The sequence below is a fragment of the Ciconia boyciana genome, chromosome 35 (assembly GCF_034638445.1).
Source record: "Ciconia boyciana chromosome 35, ASM3463844v1, whole genome shotgun sequence".
In the NCBI taxonomy this organism is placed as follows: domain Eukaryota; kingdom Metazoa; phylum Chordata; class Aves; order Ciconiiformes; family Ciconiidae; genus Ciconia; species Ciconia boyciana.
In genome coordinates, this window is record NC_132968.1 from 899,048 (window position 1) to 917,500 (window position 18,453).

The 18,453-nt window shown below is 53.2% G+C and overlaps 1 protein-coding gene across 1 annotated transcript in view; it reads right to left on the reverse strand.

The window, feature by feature from the left end:
* Positions 1-9,008: 9,008 nt before the first annotated feature.
* Positions 9,009-18,453, reverse strand: part of LOC140645601 (olfactory receptor 14C36-like) — a 14,156-nt gene continuing 4,711 nt past the window's right edge. The window contains exons 3-5 of the mRNA XM_072849057.1: positions 12,655-12,715; positions 11,352-11,411; positions 9,009-9,142 (exon numbers count right to left, since the gene is read on the reverse strand). Of these exons, the coding sequence (XP_072705158.1) occupies positions 9,009-9,142; positions 11,352-11,411; positions 12,655-12,715 (255 nt within the window). The remainder of the gene's footprint in view (positions 9,143-11,351; positions 11,412-12,654; positions 12,716-18,453) is intronic.

The window sequence follows — 18,453 nt, forward strand, 5'->3', positions numbered from 1 at the left end:
CGCTGTGCTGGGAGCAGCAGCTGGGAAAGGGCCTTAGCCCAGGCCAGAGCCCCGTCCCAGGAGTGCTGGCTCACCCATCCTTCCCTGGAGAGCCCCATGAAGGTCCCTTGCAGGAGCCGGAGCTGGGACATGTCCCTGCCCTGGCAGCAGACGTGCAGCCCAGAGGCTCAGACAGATCCCTGACTGTCAGCGTGTCACCGAGGGGCCGTTATTCCCCGCGGGCGCATCAGGAGGTCCAGCCTGCAGGTGCACCAACCACAGCCCACGTGGCCTCGCAGCACTCCCCACGCTCCCCCCGCAGCGCCCAGGCAGGAAGTCTGTGGTTTCCTCCTGGCGCCGTGCCCAGGCACATCCCTGCGGTGTCCCCGAGCCACCCGCACCCCGACTGCTCCAGCCAGGGCTGCAGGGGCTGCTCCTTCGGCCTCGCAGGCACGGGGCCGGGCAGCTCCCGTCCTCTGTGAAGCTCTTGAAAGAGCACACGGCCGCTCTGCACCAAGCCCCACAGCCATGGGGTGCCATCGGTGATGTCACCACTGCCACTGCTGTGTGCTCATGGGTTATCCTGACGGTGACCTCACACTGTCGTACTGCTGGCACTGTGTGTGCATGAGTTACAGTGTCACATACGTGTGTGCAGTGTCTGGACTTCTGCTGATGATGGTTCTTCCAAAAAGCTGTATTTGGGTGTGGTCGAAATATTATTTTGGTGACATCAGAAGCACCTACAGAAGCTATGTGCCAGCTCCTGGCCTATCAGCTACTCAGGTACCAGTGACATCACAAGCTCATGCACAGCCCCTGGCCTATCTGCTAGTCAGCCACAGAGGATGTCATAGCATCTACCTCTGATATTGGCCTGCTCCTGGCCTATCGGCCATTCAGGCACCAATGACCTCACAACCACCTACAGAATCTATGGGCCTGCTCCTGCCCTACCAGCTCCTCAGGCAGCAGTGACATTAGAAGAAGCACCTACACATGCCATGGGCCTACTCCAGGCCTATGAGCTACTCAGACATGACATGAGACATATGAAAGACAAGAGATGACCATCCCCAACCCCAATACGTTGGTATCCCTCAAGGACTGGAGATGATTGCCCCAAACTTCAAGACCTAGACATTCCCCAAGGACTGGAGATGACTGTCCCCAAAGCCCTTGACCTTGGTGTCTCTCAAGGACCATTGATGGCCAACCCGAAACCGCAAGTCCTTGGTGTCCCTCAAAGACCAGAGGTGACCTTCTCCAAACCCCAAGACCTTGTTGCACCCCAAGGACCAGAGAGGACCATCTCCAAATCCCAAGACCTTGTTGTCCCTCAAGAACCATAGATTACCATCCCCAACCCAAAAACCTTGGTGTCCCCCAAAATTGGAGACTGCTGTCCTCAAAGCCCAAGACATAGATATTCCCCAAGGACTGGACAACTTGGTGTCCCTCAAACCCCATGACCTTTATGTCCCTTAAAGTCCATCAATGGCCATCCCCAACCCCAAGACCTTGGTGTCCTCCAAGGACCAGAGAACCCCAAGACCTTGGTGTCCCTCAAACCCCAAGAACTTTGTGTCCCTCAAGGACCAGAGAAGACCATCCCCAACCCCAAGACCTTGGTGCTCCCCAAGGACCAGAGAAACCCAAGACCTTGGAGTCCCTCAAGGACCATTGATGACCATCCCCAAACCCCAAGACCTTGGTGTCCCACAAGAATTGGAGACCACTGTCCTCAAACCCCAAGAGCTACATGCTCCTCAGGGACTGGACACATTGGTGTTCCTCAAACCCAAAGACCTTGGTGCCCCTCAACCCCAAAACCCAAAACCTTGGTGCCTCTCAGGGACCATCAATGACCATCCCCAACCCCAAGACCTTGATGTCCTTCAAACCCCAAGACTTTGGTGTCCCTCAGAGACCAGCGGTGATTTCCCCATCCCCTGCCCCTACCCTCACAATTTTTGGGGGGTTGGTGGCCACCTCAGCACCCCATTACCACAGGACACGCCACCGGAGAGGACCACAGACCGTCCCACTGGCGGGGCGCATATTTTGCCCTGGGGTTTAATTGCCCCCACCTGAAAAAACTTGTCAGTAAGAAAACCTAAGGCCACAAGAACAAAAGTTGGGACGGGTGGCTCTGTCAGCCCCCTCCCACCGTGAGGAACCCCCCTGCCATGTAGGGTGGGGTGTCCCCCAATTCTACCCCCCTCGTTTGTACCCCCATTTATAGACCCCCATTAATAGCCCCCCCATATATAGCCCCCAATTTGTCAGCCCCATTTATACCCCTCCAATTTATACCCCTGTTTATACCCCCATATGCCCACCATATAGTACCCTCCCCATATATAGCCCCCTATAGACCCCCATATATCCCATCCCTGTGTATACCCCCATATACACTGCTTCCCATATGTACCCACTATGTACCCCCATATATATACCCCATATATATACTGTCTCTATATGCTCTCTCTATAGCCCCGATTTACACCCCACTTTTAACCCCCATTTATAATCCTCTTTACACCCCCCATATATACCCTCCATATATACACTCTCCGCATATACTCCCATATATACCCCTCCCCATATATAGCCCCCATATATACCCCTCCCCATAAATAGCACCCCTATTTCCCCATATATATATACTCTCTCTATATAACCCCCATATATAACCCTCCCCATATATACCCCTCCCCATACATAGCCCCTATATATACCCTCCTATTTACTCCCTCTCCTCTCCCACAGGGGACGCGGAGGAACTTGGGGTCTCCCTGGCGGGGGCGCTGACACGTGAGTTGTTGGGGGGTTGCCCTGGGGGGTGGAGGGAGCACCCCATGGACCCCCTCCACATTGCTCTGTGGAGCCCCCAGACTGACCCAGGGACCCCAAAATTAATCCAGGGACCCCCAGATTACCCCCAGGGACCCCAAAATTACACTCAGGGATGCCAAAACCTGCCCCAGGGACCCCAAAACCGCCCCTAAAGCCCCTTCAACTATCCCCAGGGACCCCCAGACCTACCCAAGGGACCCTGAAACCTGCCCCCTGCGACCCCCAAACTGCCCCTAAGGCCCGTTGAATTGCTTCCAGGGACACCAAATTGCCCCAGGGACCACCACAACTACCCCTAAGGACCCTCAAATTACCCCTGGGACCCCCCAACTGGCCCAGGATCCCCCAAGTTTCCCAGGAACCCGAAAAATACACCGGGATGCCCAGACTTCCCCAGAGACACTCAAGATCTTCAGGGACCCCCAGATTACCACAGGGATCCCCAAACTCCCCAGGGACACCTCAAACCGACCCCAGGAATGAACAAATTACTCCCAGAGGGCCCCAAATTGCCCCCAGGGACCCCAAATTGCCCTCAGGGACCACAAAAATGCTCCCGGGGACCCCCATTGATGCCAATCTGCCCCAGAGACACCCAAAATTACCCCACGGCCTCCCCAAGTCTCCTCCATCACCTCCCACCTTCTAGCGCCCCTAAATCCCCCCCTCCTCCAGCCACTAATGAACCCTGAATAAACCGACCCCCCAACCCGAACTCCGGGGGGACCCCAATTTGGAAATTATACCCCCTATCCCCCACGAGCCCTACCCCAACTCCCCCAGATCCCCATCATTCCCCATGAGCAACTATGGGAAGACAGACCCCAAAGTAGAAGATTTATGGGTGGAGCTGAAAAGGCTGCGGGAAACATAAGTTGGGGGGTCATGGGGAGGCTGTGGGGGGTCTCCCCCAGTATTGAACCAGCTTCGTCCTCTTGCTGGGCTCTATGTCTGTACTGGGGGAACATTCAGACCTGCATGGACTCACACATGCCCAGACCCTGGCAGACCCTAGAGCAGGGCTGCCTGCAAACCCTCACGGGGGCCATGGCCAAGGCAGGGAAGGGGTCAGGTGCTGGGGTGGGCAGTCAAAGCTGGGTGGCTGCAGGGGAATGAGGCACTGAGGTCTGTTGTGGGAACTGTGCCGGGAGGATGTTTCCCCAACCCTGAATGCACCCTGTCCCATGTGGTGTTTGCACAGCAGAGGTCTCGGGCCACATGTGGGGATGCAGGTGTGGGCCAGCCCAGGGACAGGGACAGGGATCTGAACAAAAGCCATGATGCTCCAAGAACCTCCCACACTGATGGAAACCCTAAATTCCCCTCAATCCCCAGACAGGCAGGGCTGTCACCCCAGTCAGTGCGATTGCTGTGCAGACCCAAGAGACATGCTGAGCTGGGAGGTGCAGGGCAGCCAGGACTGACCCCAGCACTCCCAGTAACCTCTCTGCAGCCACAGCAGCTCTCCACAGCTGGGACAAGACTCGCTGATGATCTCTCCATGGTCAGGGGTCTCTTGGGGCTGTAGCCACTGGCACTGCCTGCTGGGAACCCCAGACCTAGTTCTGAGCCCCAGTGCCCTGCACCACAGCTCTTAGTACCTCCCCTCCCATGCCACCATCCTCTCTCAGCAGCACCACCAAGTGCATTACTCCCTGACCTCGTATGCAGAGGAGCTGCTGGAGGTCTTCTCTGCTCACCCATTCTGCCCCAAATGCTGCTTTGGTGTCAGCCCACAGGCACCACCACATTCCCTCTGTGTTAGGTGCTGGGTGTCTCCACATGCCCTCCTCTGAGCCCAGGCAGGGACCCCCAGGGTGTCTCTCTGCTCGGAGCTGGCCAAAATGCCTGGCTCTGCAGTCACAGGGCATCTTGGTGTTGCCACACTTGGAGAGGATGTTGTGGCTGTCCTTGGTCAGAGTAGGCATGAGAATCTGTCTGGCACTCAGGAAGGGAAGATGAGGACAAGAAACAATGAGGACAAGAAGCAGGAAGGGAAATTTCAAATGAGGTTTAAGGAAAAACCCACACCTTTATAGTTGATTAGTACTGGGTCCAGGGCCCAGACATTCTCAAAACTCAAGTGGAGAAGGCACTCACCAACCTGACCTAAGGGACAAGCTCTCCCTGCTCAGAGCAGAGTGTAGCACTAGACACCTCCACTGGTTCCTTCTGACTCTTCTTGGCAGCACCTCTGGAGATGGCCTCGTCTAGTCTAGAGCGGGATGCCCAATACAGGGTCCAGCTGCGTTTTGAATACCTCCATGCATGGAGACTACACAACCCATCTGGACAATCTGTACCAGTGTTCAATCACCCTCACCATAGAAAAGTGTTTTCTTGGGTTGAGAGGGAAGTTCCTGTGCTTCCCTTGCTCCCCATTGACTGTCACTGGGCACCACGGAGAAAAGCCTGTCTCCCTCTTCTTCATTCCCTCCCGTCAGGTATTGATACACATGGACAAGATCCCCGTGAGCCTTCCCTTCTCCAGGCTGAAAAGTCCCAGCTCTCTCAGCCTCTCCTCCTGAAGGATGCTTGTGTGCCTTCCTCATCTTTGTGGCCCTTTGCTGGACTCGCTCCAGTAAGTCCATGTCTCTCTTGTACTGGGCAGCCCAGCGCTGGACACAGCACTCCACACGTGGCTTCAGCAGTGCTGACTAGAGGGGAAGGATCACCTCTCTCGACCTGCTGGCAAACCTCTCCTGAACGCAGCTCAGGAGGCTGTCGGCCTGCTTTGCCACACAGCCGCACTGCTGGCTCGTGGCCACCTTGTTAGCCACCAGGACCCCCTGATCCTTCTCTAGAAACCCGCTATCCAGGCAGTCAGCCCCCAGCCCCCAGTACTGGTCCATGGCGTTTTGCCTGCCCAGGGGCAGGGCTTTGTGTTTCCCTTTGTTGAACTTGATGAGCTTCCTCTCTGCCCACTTCTCCAGCCTGCCCACGTCCTTCTGAGCAGCAGTGCAACCAGCCGCTGTACCAGCCACTCCTCCCCGTTCTGTATCATCCACAAACTTGCTCACGATGCCCTCGGTCCCATCCTCCAGGACTCTAAGGAAAGGCTGAATAGAACAGGACCCATATCAACCCCTGGGCTACACCCCTGGTAACTATCCTCCAGCTGGACTTTGTGCCACTGGACACAGCCCTCTGGGAATCAGGCACTTTTCAGTCCATCTCATTTTCCACTTCTCTAGTCCATACTTGCTCAGCTTGTCTACAGGGGTATCATGGGAGACAGGCTGACCGCTCCCTGCATCCTCCTTCTTGCCTGCTTCAAGATAGGGTATACATTTTCTTTCTTCCAGTCCTCAGGAACCTCGCCCAATCCCCATGACCTTTCCAACATGATATCAAGTGGCCTTACAATGACATCAGCCATCTTCCTCAGCACTCACGAGGGCATCCCCTCAGGTCTGAAGGACTTATGGACATGCAATTTATTTAAATGTTCCCTAACATGAGACTGCTGCACCAAGGGTAAGTCTTCCTTGCTCCCTTCCTCTGGTCTTGGGGGCCTAGCATTCCTGAAGGTTGGTCTTGCCAGTAAACTCAGAGAGGAAGAAGGCATGGCCTTTTCTCAGCCCTTTCTGCGCTCTCTGTCACCAGGGCCCCTGCCCCATCTAGCAGCAGGCCCACATTTTACCAAGCCTTCCTTTTGCTGCTGGTGTCATTGTTAAATCCTGTCTTGATGCCCTTCATGTCCAGATTGAATTACCAAATTGAGATCAAGATGGACTTTGCCTTTCCTAGGACTGTCACTGAATGGTTGGGAGGTTCTTGGTGCCCTCCAGAAGCCTCCTGAGTGTCTTGTGCCCTGCTGTGTTGCCCCTCAGGCAGATGTCTGACTGGGTAATGTCCCCCATGAGGACCAGGGCCTGCAATGAGAAACTGCTTCTACTTGTCTGAAAAAGGCCTCATTGCTCCCCACACGGTGTGCATTCCTGTTGAGGCACATCAGAGGTGTGCCCAGCCATGCTGATTTCCCTGCTGAGATTGAGGGCTACTTGACAGGTGCCCACAAACAGCCCTGGTTGAACCCTTTGCTTCACCTCCAACTTCATTCTTCCATGTTTCCCCCCTCCCAGGTTCTTCCCTTTGGTCATCCTCCAACCCTCCCCTACAAGAAACCCATCTCTGTTTTCCCTTTGCCCACAGGCCTTGGCTTTGCTTGCCTGGTGCCCTCTTTTGGTGTTTCTGGGATGGCTGCATTGGGAATTCTTACCTTGGTCAGCAAGTCCGTTAGACTAGGACCTCCTTTTGTTATCCGTCATGTCCTCATGCTGTCATCTTGTTAGAGGCACCACAGGACAGGGTGAGCCACCTACACACACATATTAACAGCTGACACAATAAAGATTCAGTTCATGGGGACTTTGAGAAATTCTGGGATTCGTCCAACAGAACCTCACTACGTTTTACAAGAGAAGTGGTCATTCCTGCATCCAGGACAGAATAACCCCATGTATCAGGGTAAGCTTGGAGCTGACCGGCTGAAGAGTGACCCTGAGGAGAAGGCCATAGTCACTTCAAGGGATGCTACAGAGGCCAGTGCAGCATGCTGACCACAATTAAGGCCAGCTGCATGTGGGGCTGAATTAGGAGGAGTGTGGCCACCCAGGCAAGGGGAGTTACCTCCTCCCTTGACTCAGCAGGGGTGTGGCCACATCTGAAAGAATCTGTGCTGGGGTGGGGCTCCATGTTCTGCAGGAGTGGGGGGAAGCTGTAGAGTTAAGGGGCTGAACACATGACTTGTGTGGAGAGACTGAGGGGCTTGGGATTCTTTTGCCTTGTGACATAGAGACTCAGGGCAATGTCATAGTAGCCTGCAGCTGCTGGAAGGATGCTTTCAGAGAGGATGGAGTTTTTCTTTGTAGAGCAAACAGCATGAGAAAGGAAAAAGGGTCTAATCCTTGGCATGATGGAAAGTGAAATATCACTTGAAGGGTAGTGCTGTGGTGCCACTGGTCACCGAGGGCAGTAAGGGGTGTGTGTCTGTGATGAGCCAATGGCTTTGTGTTTCAAAGACATCAGTACAGGTGGGAATATGTGAGGGTGAGAGCAAGGTGGGGAAGTGAGGATAGTGTGTCTACAGCCTGCAGGGAACAGGCACAGGCATGGGACAGTGTAGGACATCCTGTGGCAGAGATGGCTGACAACGATATCTGAACAACAACTGTTTTAGACAGAGAGATAGGAAGGGATAGCTATAATCACAGTTAAGGAGCTGATTAAGGAGTTAATCTGGCTTCTGAAAGATGGGGCAAGTTTCTAGTTTCCTGAAGCTCAAAGCAACAACCTGGTAGTTGGGAAGTATCTGAAGGAACAAAAAGCAAGGCGAGGAGGAAAACTCCCCAGCACAAGACTGCTGGCCCAGAGGCTCCTCAGGCTACTCCTGCTGCCCCTGCGACAGAACAGCCTGCCCCGAACTGCTGCATGCAGAAATAAGTTTCTCTTTGTAATTTCACCCCACCATAAGCACAGAGTTGCTTCTTTGTTCTTCTCTAGGGATTTCCCCATCCCCAAGGCACGTTTCCCCAAGGCAGTGTGTCCATGCTGGCCTAGCCAGCCAATACTTCCCATCCCTGTGCTCCATGCAGGGCCCTGAGCTGGCTGTGCTCAGGGCCTATACGATTCTGTGATTCTATACCACCTATACGATTCTGTGATTCTGTGCTGCTCCGCAGGGCAAGTGGGCGGTGGTGCCTGAAACCCACAAGGAGACAATCGCAGGCAGACCCCTGCTGATCATTCAGCACCTCCTGGGGCACTGGGCATGAAGGCTCAGCCCAGGCCCATTCCCTAACACATGGCCCTATGCCCTCCTCCCCTCAGCCCATGGAGACCTTGAGCACAGCAGCACAGCTTTGTAAGTGGAAGTTTCTTCAGCCTGTCCCTCACTTCAGTTCTGCAAGAAGAGTCCAACCTCCAGACACCGGCACTGAGGAAATACCCTTTTATTGCAGAGAAGTGACACGGGAGGCCAGCTGTACCGTAGTACCAGACACACGCACAGCAGAGTCCTCTGGGTCAGACAGCCTGGGTTCATGCCCTGGAGAAGTGCTGTGGATGCAGACATTCCTGGATAAACTTGGTTATCACAGATAAAATACCCAAAGCACAGGAGGTTCCCGAGGTACATGGGAAATCACTTGTGAAGAGACAGGTGTAGCTTATTGCTGCTGACCAAAAATTAATTGAATCAATTTTTTCAGAGCGTCTTTGAGCTCTTTGTTCCTCATGCTGTAGATGAGAGGGTTCACTGCAGGAGGTAGCACCGAGTACAGAACTGCCACCAACAGGTCCAGAGTGATGACAAGATGGAAGGGGGCTTCAGGTAGGCAAACATGGCAGTGATCAAAAACAGGGAGACCACGGCCATGTGAGGAAGGCACATGGAAAACGCTTTGTGCCGTCCATGCTTAGATGGGATCCTCAGCACGGACCTGAAGATCTGCACATAAGACAGCGCAATGAAAGCAAAACAGTCTGAAGCTAAAGAAAAACCAAACAGAAGAAGTCCAGCTTCCCTGAGGTAGGACTGCGAGCAGGAGATCTTGAGGATCTGGGGGATTTCACAGAAGAACTGGTTCACCTCATTGCCTTGGCAGAGTGGTATTGAAAATGTATTGGCAGTGTGCAGCACAGCATAGAGAAACCCACTGCCCCAGGCAGCTGCTGCCATGTGGACACAAGCTCTGCTGCCCACGAGGGTCTCATAGTGCAAGGGTTTGCAGATGGCAATGTAGCGCGGTCATAGGCCATGACAGTGAGAAGACAATACTCCCCTACCATCAAGAACAGAAAGAAAAAGACCTGTACAGCACATCCTGTGTAGGAGATGGCCCTGGTGTCCCACAGGGAATTGGCCATGGCTTTGGGGACAGTGGTGGAGATGGAGCCAGGTCAAGGAGGGAGAGGTTGAGGAGGAAGAAGTACATGGGGGTGTGGAGGTGGTGGTCACAGGGTACGACAGTGATGATGAGGCCGTTGCCCAGGAGGGCAGCCAGGTAGATGCCCAGGAAGAGCCAGAAGTGCAAGAGCTGCAGCTCCCGTGTGTCTGCCAATGCCAGGAGGAGGAACTCTGTGATGGAGCTGGCATTGGACATTAGCTTTCTCTGGGCACGGGGCACTGTCCAAGGAGGAAAAGACAGTGACAAGTTAGAGTAGACTTCTCAGAGCAAAATCAAAGCCATTTTTCTTGGACCCCTCCCAGCTACACACCCACCCTTTCCATTTTCTAGGAGACCTGCAGCTCTCTGGCTTGAGCTCTGGTTGGTGCCAGCTGAGTGTGCCGTGGGGAGCAGGGCCTTTGCCCACTGGCTGCCGAGGAGTCAGCCCTGCTCTGCAGCAGTGGGTTCATGGGAAGAGCGGGGGCAAGGGCCAATCCTGGTGTTTGAAATTTTTTGCGTTAAACTACTCCTAACACAGAAGGGCTTGTCAGTGTCTGCACTGCCAGTGCTAAGGAATGGGTATGACGGAAGGCAGTTGGAGAGGTTATTTTTAAAGCATTCCTCCATCTCACCTGTGGAATGTTCTTGGAAGTCAGAAACCCTCAGCATTTCTGCCGTACTCAGGGAGAACAGAGTGAGCCCTGCGAGAGCAAGAGCATTGTCTGTGCCTTAGTGCAGAGTGAGGGGACTTGGTCTGTCTCTGTGTTTTGTTCTCAGGTTCTCTGGGATTGCACCTTTCTGAGATGGAGGAGGATCACACTCCCATGTTACCCTGAAAAATATCAGGCACTGCTGAGAGCAGAATGATCCACTGCAGACAGCCAAATGTCTTACCCTTTCTCAAGATATCAGCACCCCACTTGAGCCTAGGATACACTTTCCTGCTCATTTCACCGACCCAACAGCATTTCCTCCATTGTAGAATCTCTGCGCTTCCCCATGAGTCTTTCAATTAACCCAAAGATGCTATGAGAAAGATTTGCATTCTAGAGGGCAGCTCACAGCTTGGAAGGACAGCCCAAGGAGATAGAGAAATGTCCTGACCATGGCATCTGATTAAGGGAGAGTCAGCTCATTCCCTAGCTCCACTGGCTGCATTGCCCACAGCCCCACAGGCTAGAGGAAAGCTGGGACACGTGTTCCCATGGACACACCTGCATGGGAGGACCCAAGATCAGAGCCTGAAAGCAATGCCAAGAGCAGCCAGGAGAGGCAAGGAGAGAGACAGACTGGCACTCAGGAAAGATCTTCCCTTTCCGCAACTCTGCACAATACGTCCCAGATGGTGATAATGCAGGACAGTATCCCTCAGCCCAATTGACCGTCAGTGGGAAATGGGCATGTGGCAGGAGAGATGCCTGTCACCTCTTCTGCTGGTCAAGTGAGCATGGAGGAGACTCCCACCCTAGACCCCACAGCAGTGAGGGCCAAGAGCTGTGCTGAGTGACAGAAGAGAGGTGAGGAGGGTTGTTCAGGGAAGGCATCTGTGCTGCAGGGGGTGGCCAGGAGGTACCCATACCTCCCCTGCAAAGGGTTCCCGTTAGCAGTTCCCTCCCTCCCTGCCCATGTCTCTGCTGCCTGGAGCAGTCCCTGCTGGGAGCTCTTTGTCCGCATGTCTCCTCCCTGTCAGTGCTCACAGAACCCACTCCAGCCCCTGTGCTCCCATCTCTTCCCTGCAGCTTCTCCAGAAGTGCAAGGACTAAAAAAGCAGGTGAAAAACCCTGATGAAACTTGAAAGGTGATGCTGGTGCTATCTGTAGCCTCCAGAGTTGGAAACTGAGAACACAGATTCAGGACAGTTCCTTAACTTTACAGTAATGCCTGCTTTTACCTTCCAGTTGAAAACTCCCCTGCGCAATGTCCCACTGCCCACTCAGCCAACCAAGGGGAGAAAACTCAAAGGGCAGACACCTTTCTGTTCAGGTAACCCCTGCCTTGATGTCTGTCTTGAAGAGTCCTGAGGGTGATGTGGAGCTGTGAGCAGCCCTGACCTACGCAGCACCGTCTCGACAGCAGAGGGTCCGTGCTCTGACGGGAGCTGCTCCTTCCACCCACAGCTTCTCCCTGCAACAGCGTTGGGAGCTCCCCGGCAGACAGGCGCTGAGTGCTGGCCCTAGGAGGCAGCAGAGTCCCTGCCCCAGTGCACAGCCCCCAGGGTTGCAGGAACCCTGCTCTGAAGGACAGCCCTGGGCACCCTTGGCTGCACACACACACATTCACAGCCCTTCAGCTGTCCCTGGGAGAGAAGGCAGCTGTCATGCGCCCTGTCCCTCTGATGGCGTAGCAGGGGAAAGCCCTGCTGTGCAGCATGTCCTCCTCTACACTAGAGAAACTGTGGAAGTCACTCCTGACTGTGGGCTGTGCCAGCTTTTAGAGATCCTTCCACAAACTGCAGATACATTGCCTTTCATGCAGGTACTTACCACGTAGAGGGCTGTGAAGATTTCTCCCCCAGCGAGGCTCCCAACTTTCCTCACAGCCCAGACTGCCCTTAAGCTCTCTCTGCCCTGCTCCTCTCCCCTTGGTGTCTGCAGGCAGTGCCTTCCAGCCCTGCTGTGCTTTGTAGGCACTGCTGCTCCTGGAGCAGAGCTGTCTCTCTGCAGCTCTGCCCACTTGCCACCTCGAGCTCCCTCTGTGCCAGGAGCCTGCCCCAGCTCACCAGCAGAGGACCAGCCCAAGGCACCACTTTCTCTGTCCCCTCTGGGCTCCCTTGATTTGTGGCTGGGGCTCCAGGGGCACCTACTGTGGAACAAGCTGGAAGGAATCACTGATGTTCTCATTCCCTCTCCCAGCTGGGAGAGATGCTTCTTTCCAGCAGGGGCCTTTCTCCTATCCAGGAAAAGAGAGCCTTGGGCATGAGACTCACCTTTCCATGTCCCATCATTAGCAGCATATCCAGACAGTGGCGGAGAGGAATCTCCTTCACCCTGGTGAGGGAAAGGTTTCAGCTAAGCCAGTCAAGGCATCTCATCCTGGGTCTGTAGTCCTGGGGCTAGAAAGGGGCCTCAGCTCTCTCCCATGCCTGCCCACAAACCTTCAGCAGATGGGATTCCTCTTCCTCAGTTCATGTGTGCATTTCTATGATTTTAGAAAATAGGCATCTGCATGTGAGCTACTTGTCTCGGCTCCCATGCAAATCAATGGAGATGGAGGCCAGGAGTGAGCTTCTCAGATGCGTATACCTGGTGACACTGGAAGTGTCAGAGGTGGTCCAAGATAAGTGCAGGTAATGGCAAACTCTAACGGAGCGGTTCATAGAGAAGGAACAGCATCTGGGGGCATCACCTTGGAGGCTGGTGGGGGATTCCTTTGTGCACAGCACCAGATGCCCACATTTAGGAAAACTGAGCTTTTCCCTACTCATGATGGTCAGGACAGCCTATCAAGGTAGTCAGCTGGTCAAATGGACTCATGTGCCATCGGGATATCTCAGTCCTTTTTAAAAATTTTATTTCTCCATCAGCTGCATATACTAGATTGCCATCGACTGTAATTGCAGTTGTCTCATGGACATCCCTACAGTGCCTGACTAAATCCAAGGCAGCTACTCAATGGCCGAACACAGGCCTGGTAGTGCTACCCATAAGATGCCAGGGCTGCACAGCACAACTGCATGTGGCTGGTCAGGACAGCACAGGGCCTACAGGAGAGGCATCCCTGTCCAGAGAGGGCGGGTGACTGGCACGCAGATGGCATCTCAGACAGAGCCAGGTTCTTTTGTTCAGCCACTCTCTTGGCACTGTAGTGAGGCAAGGTCTGACCCAGCTCCATCCAGAAGATGCAGGGCAGTTCAGGAACAGGAAGGACATCACATCAAGGATCTCCACTCCGTTTGCCTGCTCTTAAACTCTGCTGGTTCTTCTTTCAACTGTCCTTTACTCACCCTCTTGATGATACAATCAAGGAACAGTCCAAGTTGTCACAGTGTTCCTGGAGCACAGGGATGTCCACACTCAAGGACATTTTCTTAGCAGCATCTGTCCTTCCTTAGCAGAGATCAGCTTCACATCCACCACAGGCCCTCCTCAGGGGCTGCAGAGACCCCACAGACAACTTAAAGCCCTCTCCTGCCAGGGCTGCAGGAGCCCTGGCCAGTTTCTCTCTGGCCTTGGGGGATACAGCATCTCCTCTTTGCTGTGCCGTTACTTTGCCATCTGCCATCCACTCCAGCATGGCTCTTATTCTGAAGCAAAAGCATTTTCACACATGGGGTCTTTGGGCACTTGGTCCTGTGTTTGGCCTTGTCTAAGCTTTGTCCCCAGTTCCATAGCTGAGGTTATGGGGCCCAAGCATGCACCAATGCCCTCAGCCTGGGTCACAGAGAGGAGGAGTTGGAGTCCCCTGTGCCATCATAGAGTTTTGACTTCAGTGGAAGAAATGGCAAGGAGTGGTGGGACAGCTCTCACACTGCTAAGCGGTGCTGCAATGGTACATACGGGCTTCTCAGGAGAGACAGGCTGGAATGATCAGGAGGGGAATGTCCTATGCGTGCAGGAGCTTGTCATACGTATGGAGCTTCTCTATGGGATGTGGAATAGGTTGGGTGAGCCCTTGTGGGTGAGGGTCAGAGAAGAGACCTGCTAGTGTGATATCATGGAGGGAGACACAAAGAAACTGCAATCCAAGGTAAGGAATTGGACAAAGCCTTGTTTAAACAACCCAAGGAAGTCTCCAGATCCATGACCCCCGGTCTTACTAGGGACTTGAATGACCCTGACATTCACTGGAAGGGAAGCAAAGCAGGATAAGCATGCTGTCCAGCAGGTGTCTGGGGTCTCTTGGTAAGACCACACTTTGCGCATGGATGCCAGGTAGGCAGCCAAAGGTGATGCTCACTTCATTCCTGGTCTTTGCAAAAGAGGGAGTGCTGATCAGGGGACGTGAAAACCAGTGTCAGCCTTTGGCTGTAGTGACCAGGAGCTGCCTACAAAAGCACCGTGATGGGGAGAAATCCCCAAACCCTCTCTGGGAGCTCAAGGTGCTGGCATGCCTTTCTAAAGTGCTTGCACGTTAATACAGATACAGTACGGAGAATAAACATGAGGAGTTATGCATCTGGGTGCAGTTGCAGGGTTACGATCCTGGCAGGGGTGGCTCCCATGACTGGAATGTTGCAAAGGAGGGATGGGGCTCTCTAGGAAGGAGAAGATGGGGAAGGGGAGGGGGGCAGAGTTGCCCTTCATGTGGGAGAGAGCAGCTGAAGTGCATGGAGCCTCTGCCTGGGGGTGCAGAGGCAGCCGATGGAGAGCTTATGGGTGAGGACTAAAGAGAGGAAAGGTAAGGCATGACGGCCTTGCTAGTGGGTGTCTGCCTATGGGCTTTACCTGAGCAGGAAGAATAAGTGGATCCAGGCCTTCTGCCCCACATATGTGACAGATAGGGAACAGCCTGCGTTTGCAGGCCCTGTTCTCATGTCCTGGGGGATTTCGTAACCACCCCGATATCTGCTGGAGTGACAACACAGCAGGACTTAAGCAGTCCAGGAGGGTTCCTGCAGTGCCCACTGTTGATAACCTCCTCATCCAAGAGAGAGAGGAGCCAATGAGGAGAGGTGCTCTGCTGGGATCTCCTCTTCACTTACCCACAAGGAAGGGCTCGTTGGGGATGTATGAGAAGGTGAAAAGAAAGCCTTGTAGCTGCAGTGACCATGAGATGGCAGAGTTCAGGTTCCCAAAGGCAGCCCCAGGAGGAGGGTGAAAAGCAAGCTCACAGCCCTCTGGACTTCAGGGGAAGTAGAGCTTTGGCCCTCTTTCAAAGATCTGCTTGGAAAGAGTCCCGTGGGATAGGGACCCAGAGGGAAGGGGGCTGGGGCCATGAAAGCTGGTTAATATTCAGGGATCACCTCCTCCAAGCACAAGAGAGCTCCATCCCAATGAATACGAAGTGAAACAAAAATGCCACAGGAGGCCTGTGTGGATGAACAAGGAGCTCCTGGCCAAACTCTAATACAAAGAGGAAGCTTACACACCATGGAAACAAAGAGAGGTAACCTGGGAGAAATACAGAAACGTTGCCCGAGCATCATGGGATGACCTTAGAAAGCTAAAGCCCAAATGGAATGAAATCTGGCCAGGGATGTCAAAGACAGCACAAAGGAGCTTCATGTAAGTACCCGGGAGACAAAAGGCAGGCCTGCAGGGAAAATGTGGGCCCATTGCTCGAAAAAAGCGAGACCGGGGGGCCTGGTTACACAGGACATGGAAAAGGCTGAGACACTGAAGGCCGCCTTCTTGCCTCCAGTCTTTCCTAGCAGAAGTGTGCCTTCCAGGAATGCCAGGTCCCAGAGACCAGGGGGAATTCTGGAGCAAGGAAGACCTGCCTTTGGTGGGGGGGGGAAAGGATCAGGTCAGGGGAATACTTCAGCAAACTGGACATAGGTAAAGTCCATGGGCCCTGATGGCATGCACTCCACAAGTGCAGAGGAAACTGTATCCTGATGCTCCATTGTGAGGCTTACTCTTGATAATCTTGGATCCATTGTAGTGGAAGAAGTGCCCGAAAGCATGCACTAAAAGCACATGGTACTCCTGTCTTCCAAGATAGTGCAAGAAGGAGGACCCAGGGAACTACAGGACGGTCAGCCTCAGATGCAGTCCCTGGGACAGCGATGGAGCAGGTATCACTGGGAGAAAGATGGAGAAAACATTTCCAGGCACACGAACGACAACAAATCATCAGGAGGAGTCAGCACGCGTTCACCAAAGGAAGTCATGCTTCGACCAACTTGATAAACTTCTGCGCTCAAAAATGACTGGCCTGGTAGTTGAGGGGAGAGCAGAGGCTATTGTCCACCTGGACTTCTGTAAGATCTTTGACACAGTCTCCCATAAGATCCTCATAGAGAAGCTGTTGATGTACTGGCTGGATGTGCAGACAGCGGGCCGGACCTAAAACTGGCTGAAACAAGCTGGGCCCAGAAGGTTGGTGAGCAGCATTGCAAGGAAGTCAAGCTGGAGGCCAGTACCTAGAAGGTGTGCCCCAGGGACCCGCAAAGGGAGGGTCCAGTCCTGTTTAACATTTTCTACTAATGATCTGGATGATGAGGGAAGCGTGTACCTCAGCAAGTTTGCAGATGACACCAAGCTGGGCAGAGCGGCTAATATGGCAGATGGTGTGCATGCTGCCATCCAGAGGGATCCTCGACAGGCTGGAGAAATGGGCTGGCAGTAACCTCATGAAGTTTGACAAGGAGAAAGTGATATGCTCCTGCCCCAAGGTTGAGGGAAAACGCCATGCACTCCAATATGCTGGGGGCCACCCAGCTGGAAAGCTTAAACTCACTAGAATAGGCCCTGGGGTCCTGGTGGGCAGCAGGTTCACGATCAACCAGCACCGTGTCCTTTGCTGCAAAAAAAAAAGGCGAATGGTATCCTGGGCTGCATCAGGCAAATTACTGCCAGCAGGTCAAGGGAGTGCTGTGTCCTGTCCACACACCTGGAGGTGCTGTGTCCCAGTTCTGGGTTCTGCCCAGTACACAAGAGAGGCATGTGGCATGTAATGTAGAGGAGTCCAGCAAAGGGCCACAAAGTTGACGAAGGGACTGGAGCATCTCACCTATGAGAAAAGGCTGGAGAGAGCTGAGACAGTTTAGCCTGGAGAAGAGAAGGCTCAGAGGGGATCTTGATAATGTCTATAAATACCCTAAAGGAGGGTGCAAAGAGGATGCAGCCTCCTTTCAGTGGTGCCCAGTGACAGTGGAAAAGTGACAATGGGCACAAACTGAAACACAGGAGGTAGCCTTTGAACATGTCAGGAAACACTTTTTCACTGTGAGGGTGACTAAGCACTGGCACAGGTTGCCAGGGAAGTTGAGGGGTCTCCATCCCTTGGCAGAGATTCCAAAGCTGTCTGGACATGGTCGCAGAAACCAGCTCTAGGTGGACTCCTGCTTGAGCATGGAGCTTGGAAGAGATGAACTCCAGAGGTCCATTCCAACCTCATCCATTCTGTGATTCTGAGGAACAAGAACAGGAGGGGGGAGGAGGAGGTGGAGGAACAATTGGAGGAAATAAAACAGGACGATAAAAAACAAAAACAAAAGCAAACACAAAAAAAAAAGAGAGAAGGTAGAGAATGAGAAAAAAGTAGTGGAGGAGAAAAGAGAAGAGGATGAGTAGCAACATGAGGAACCAAAGAAGAGAGGAGGTTGAGGGGTAGAAGCAGGAGGAGAAAGAGAAACAGGAAGAGGAAAAGGAGGAAGAAAGAAAACCACAACCAAGAGGAACAGAGGAGGAGAAGGAGGAAAAACAGATGTGGTGGTTGAGGAGGGTCAGTCAGAAGGAAGAAAAGGAGAAATCATAGCTTGGGACTATCAAAAGAAGAAAGAGGGAGGAGAGAAGAAAAAGAACTAGCAAAAAAGATAAGACAGAGAAAGGATTAAAGGGAGGAGTAAAAGGAGGGGAGAAGGAGGTGGACAAACAAGAACAGCGACAGCAGAAGTATAAAGAGAAGGAAGAGGGGAGGAAGGAGAAGGAACAGGACCAGGAAGAAAATGAAGGACGTGTGTGCAGTATATGTAGTGTGTGTGTAAAGGAGGAGAAAAGAGAGAAGAATGGAGAGAAAAAAGAAAAGAAAAGAAAGAAAGAAAAAGAAAGAGGAACAAACAAACAACAACAGGAAAACCATAAACAACCAGAAAGAGGAGGAGGAAGACTCTAAGCAAGAG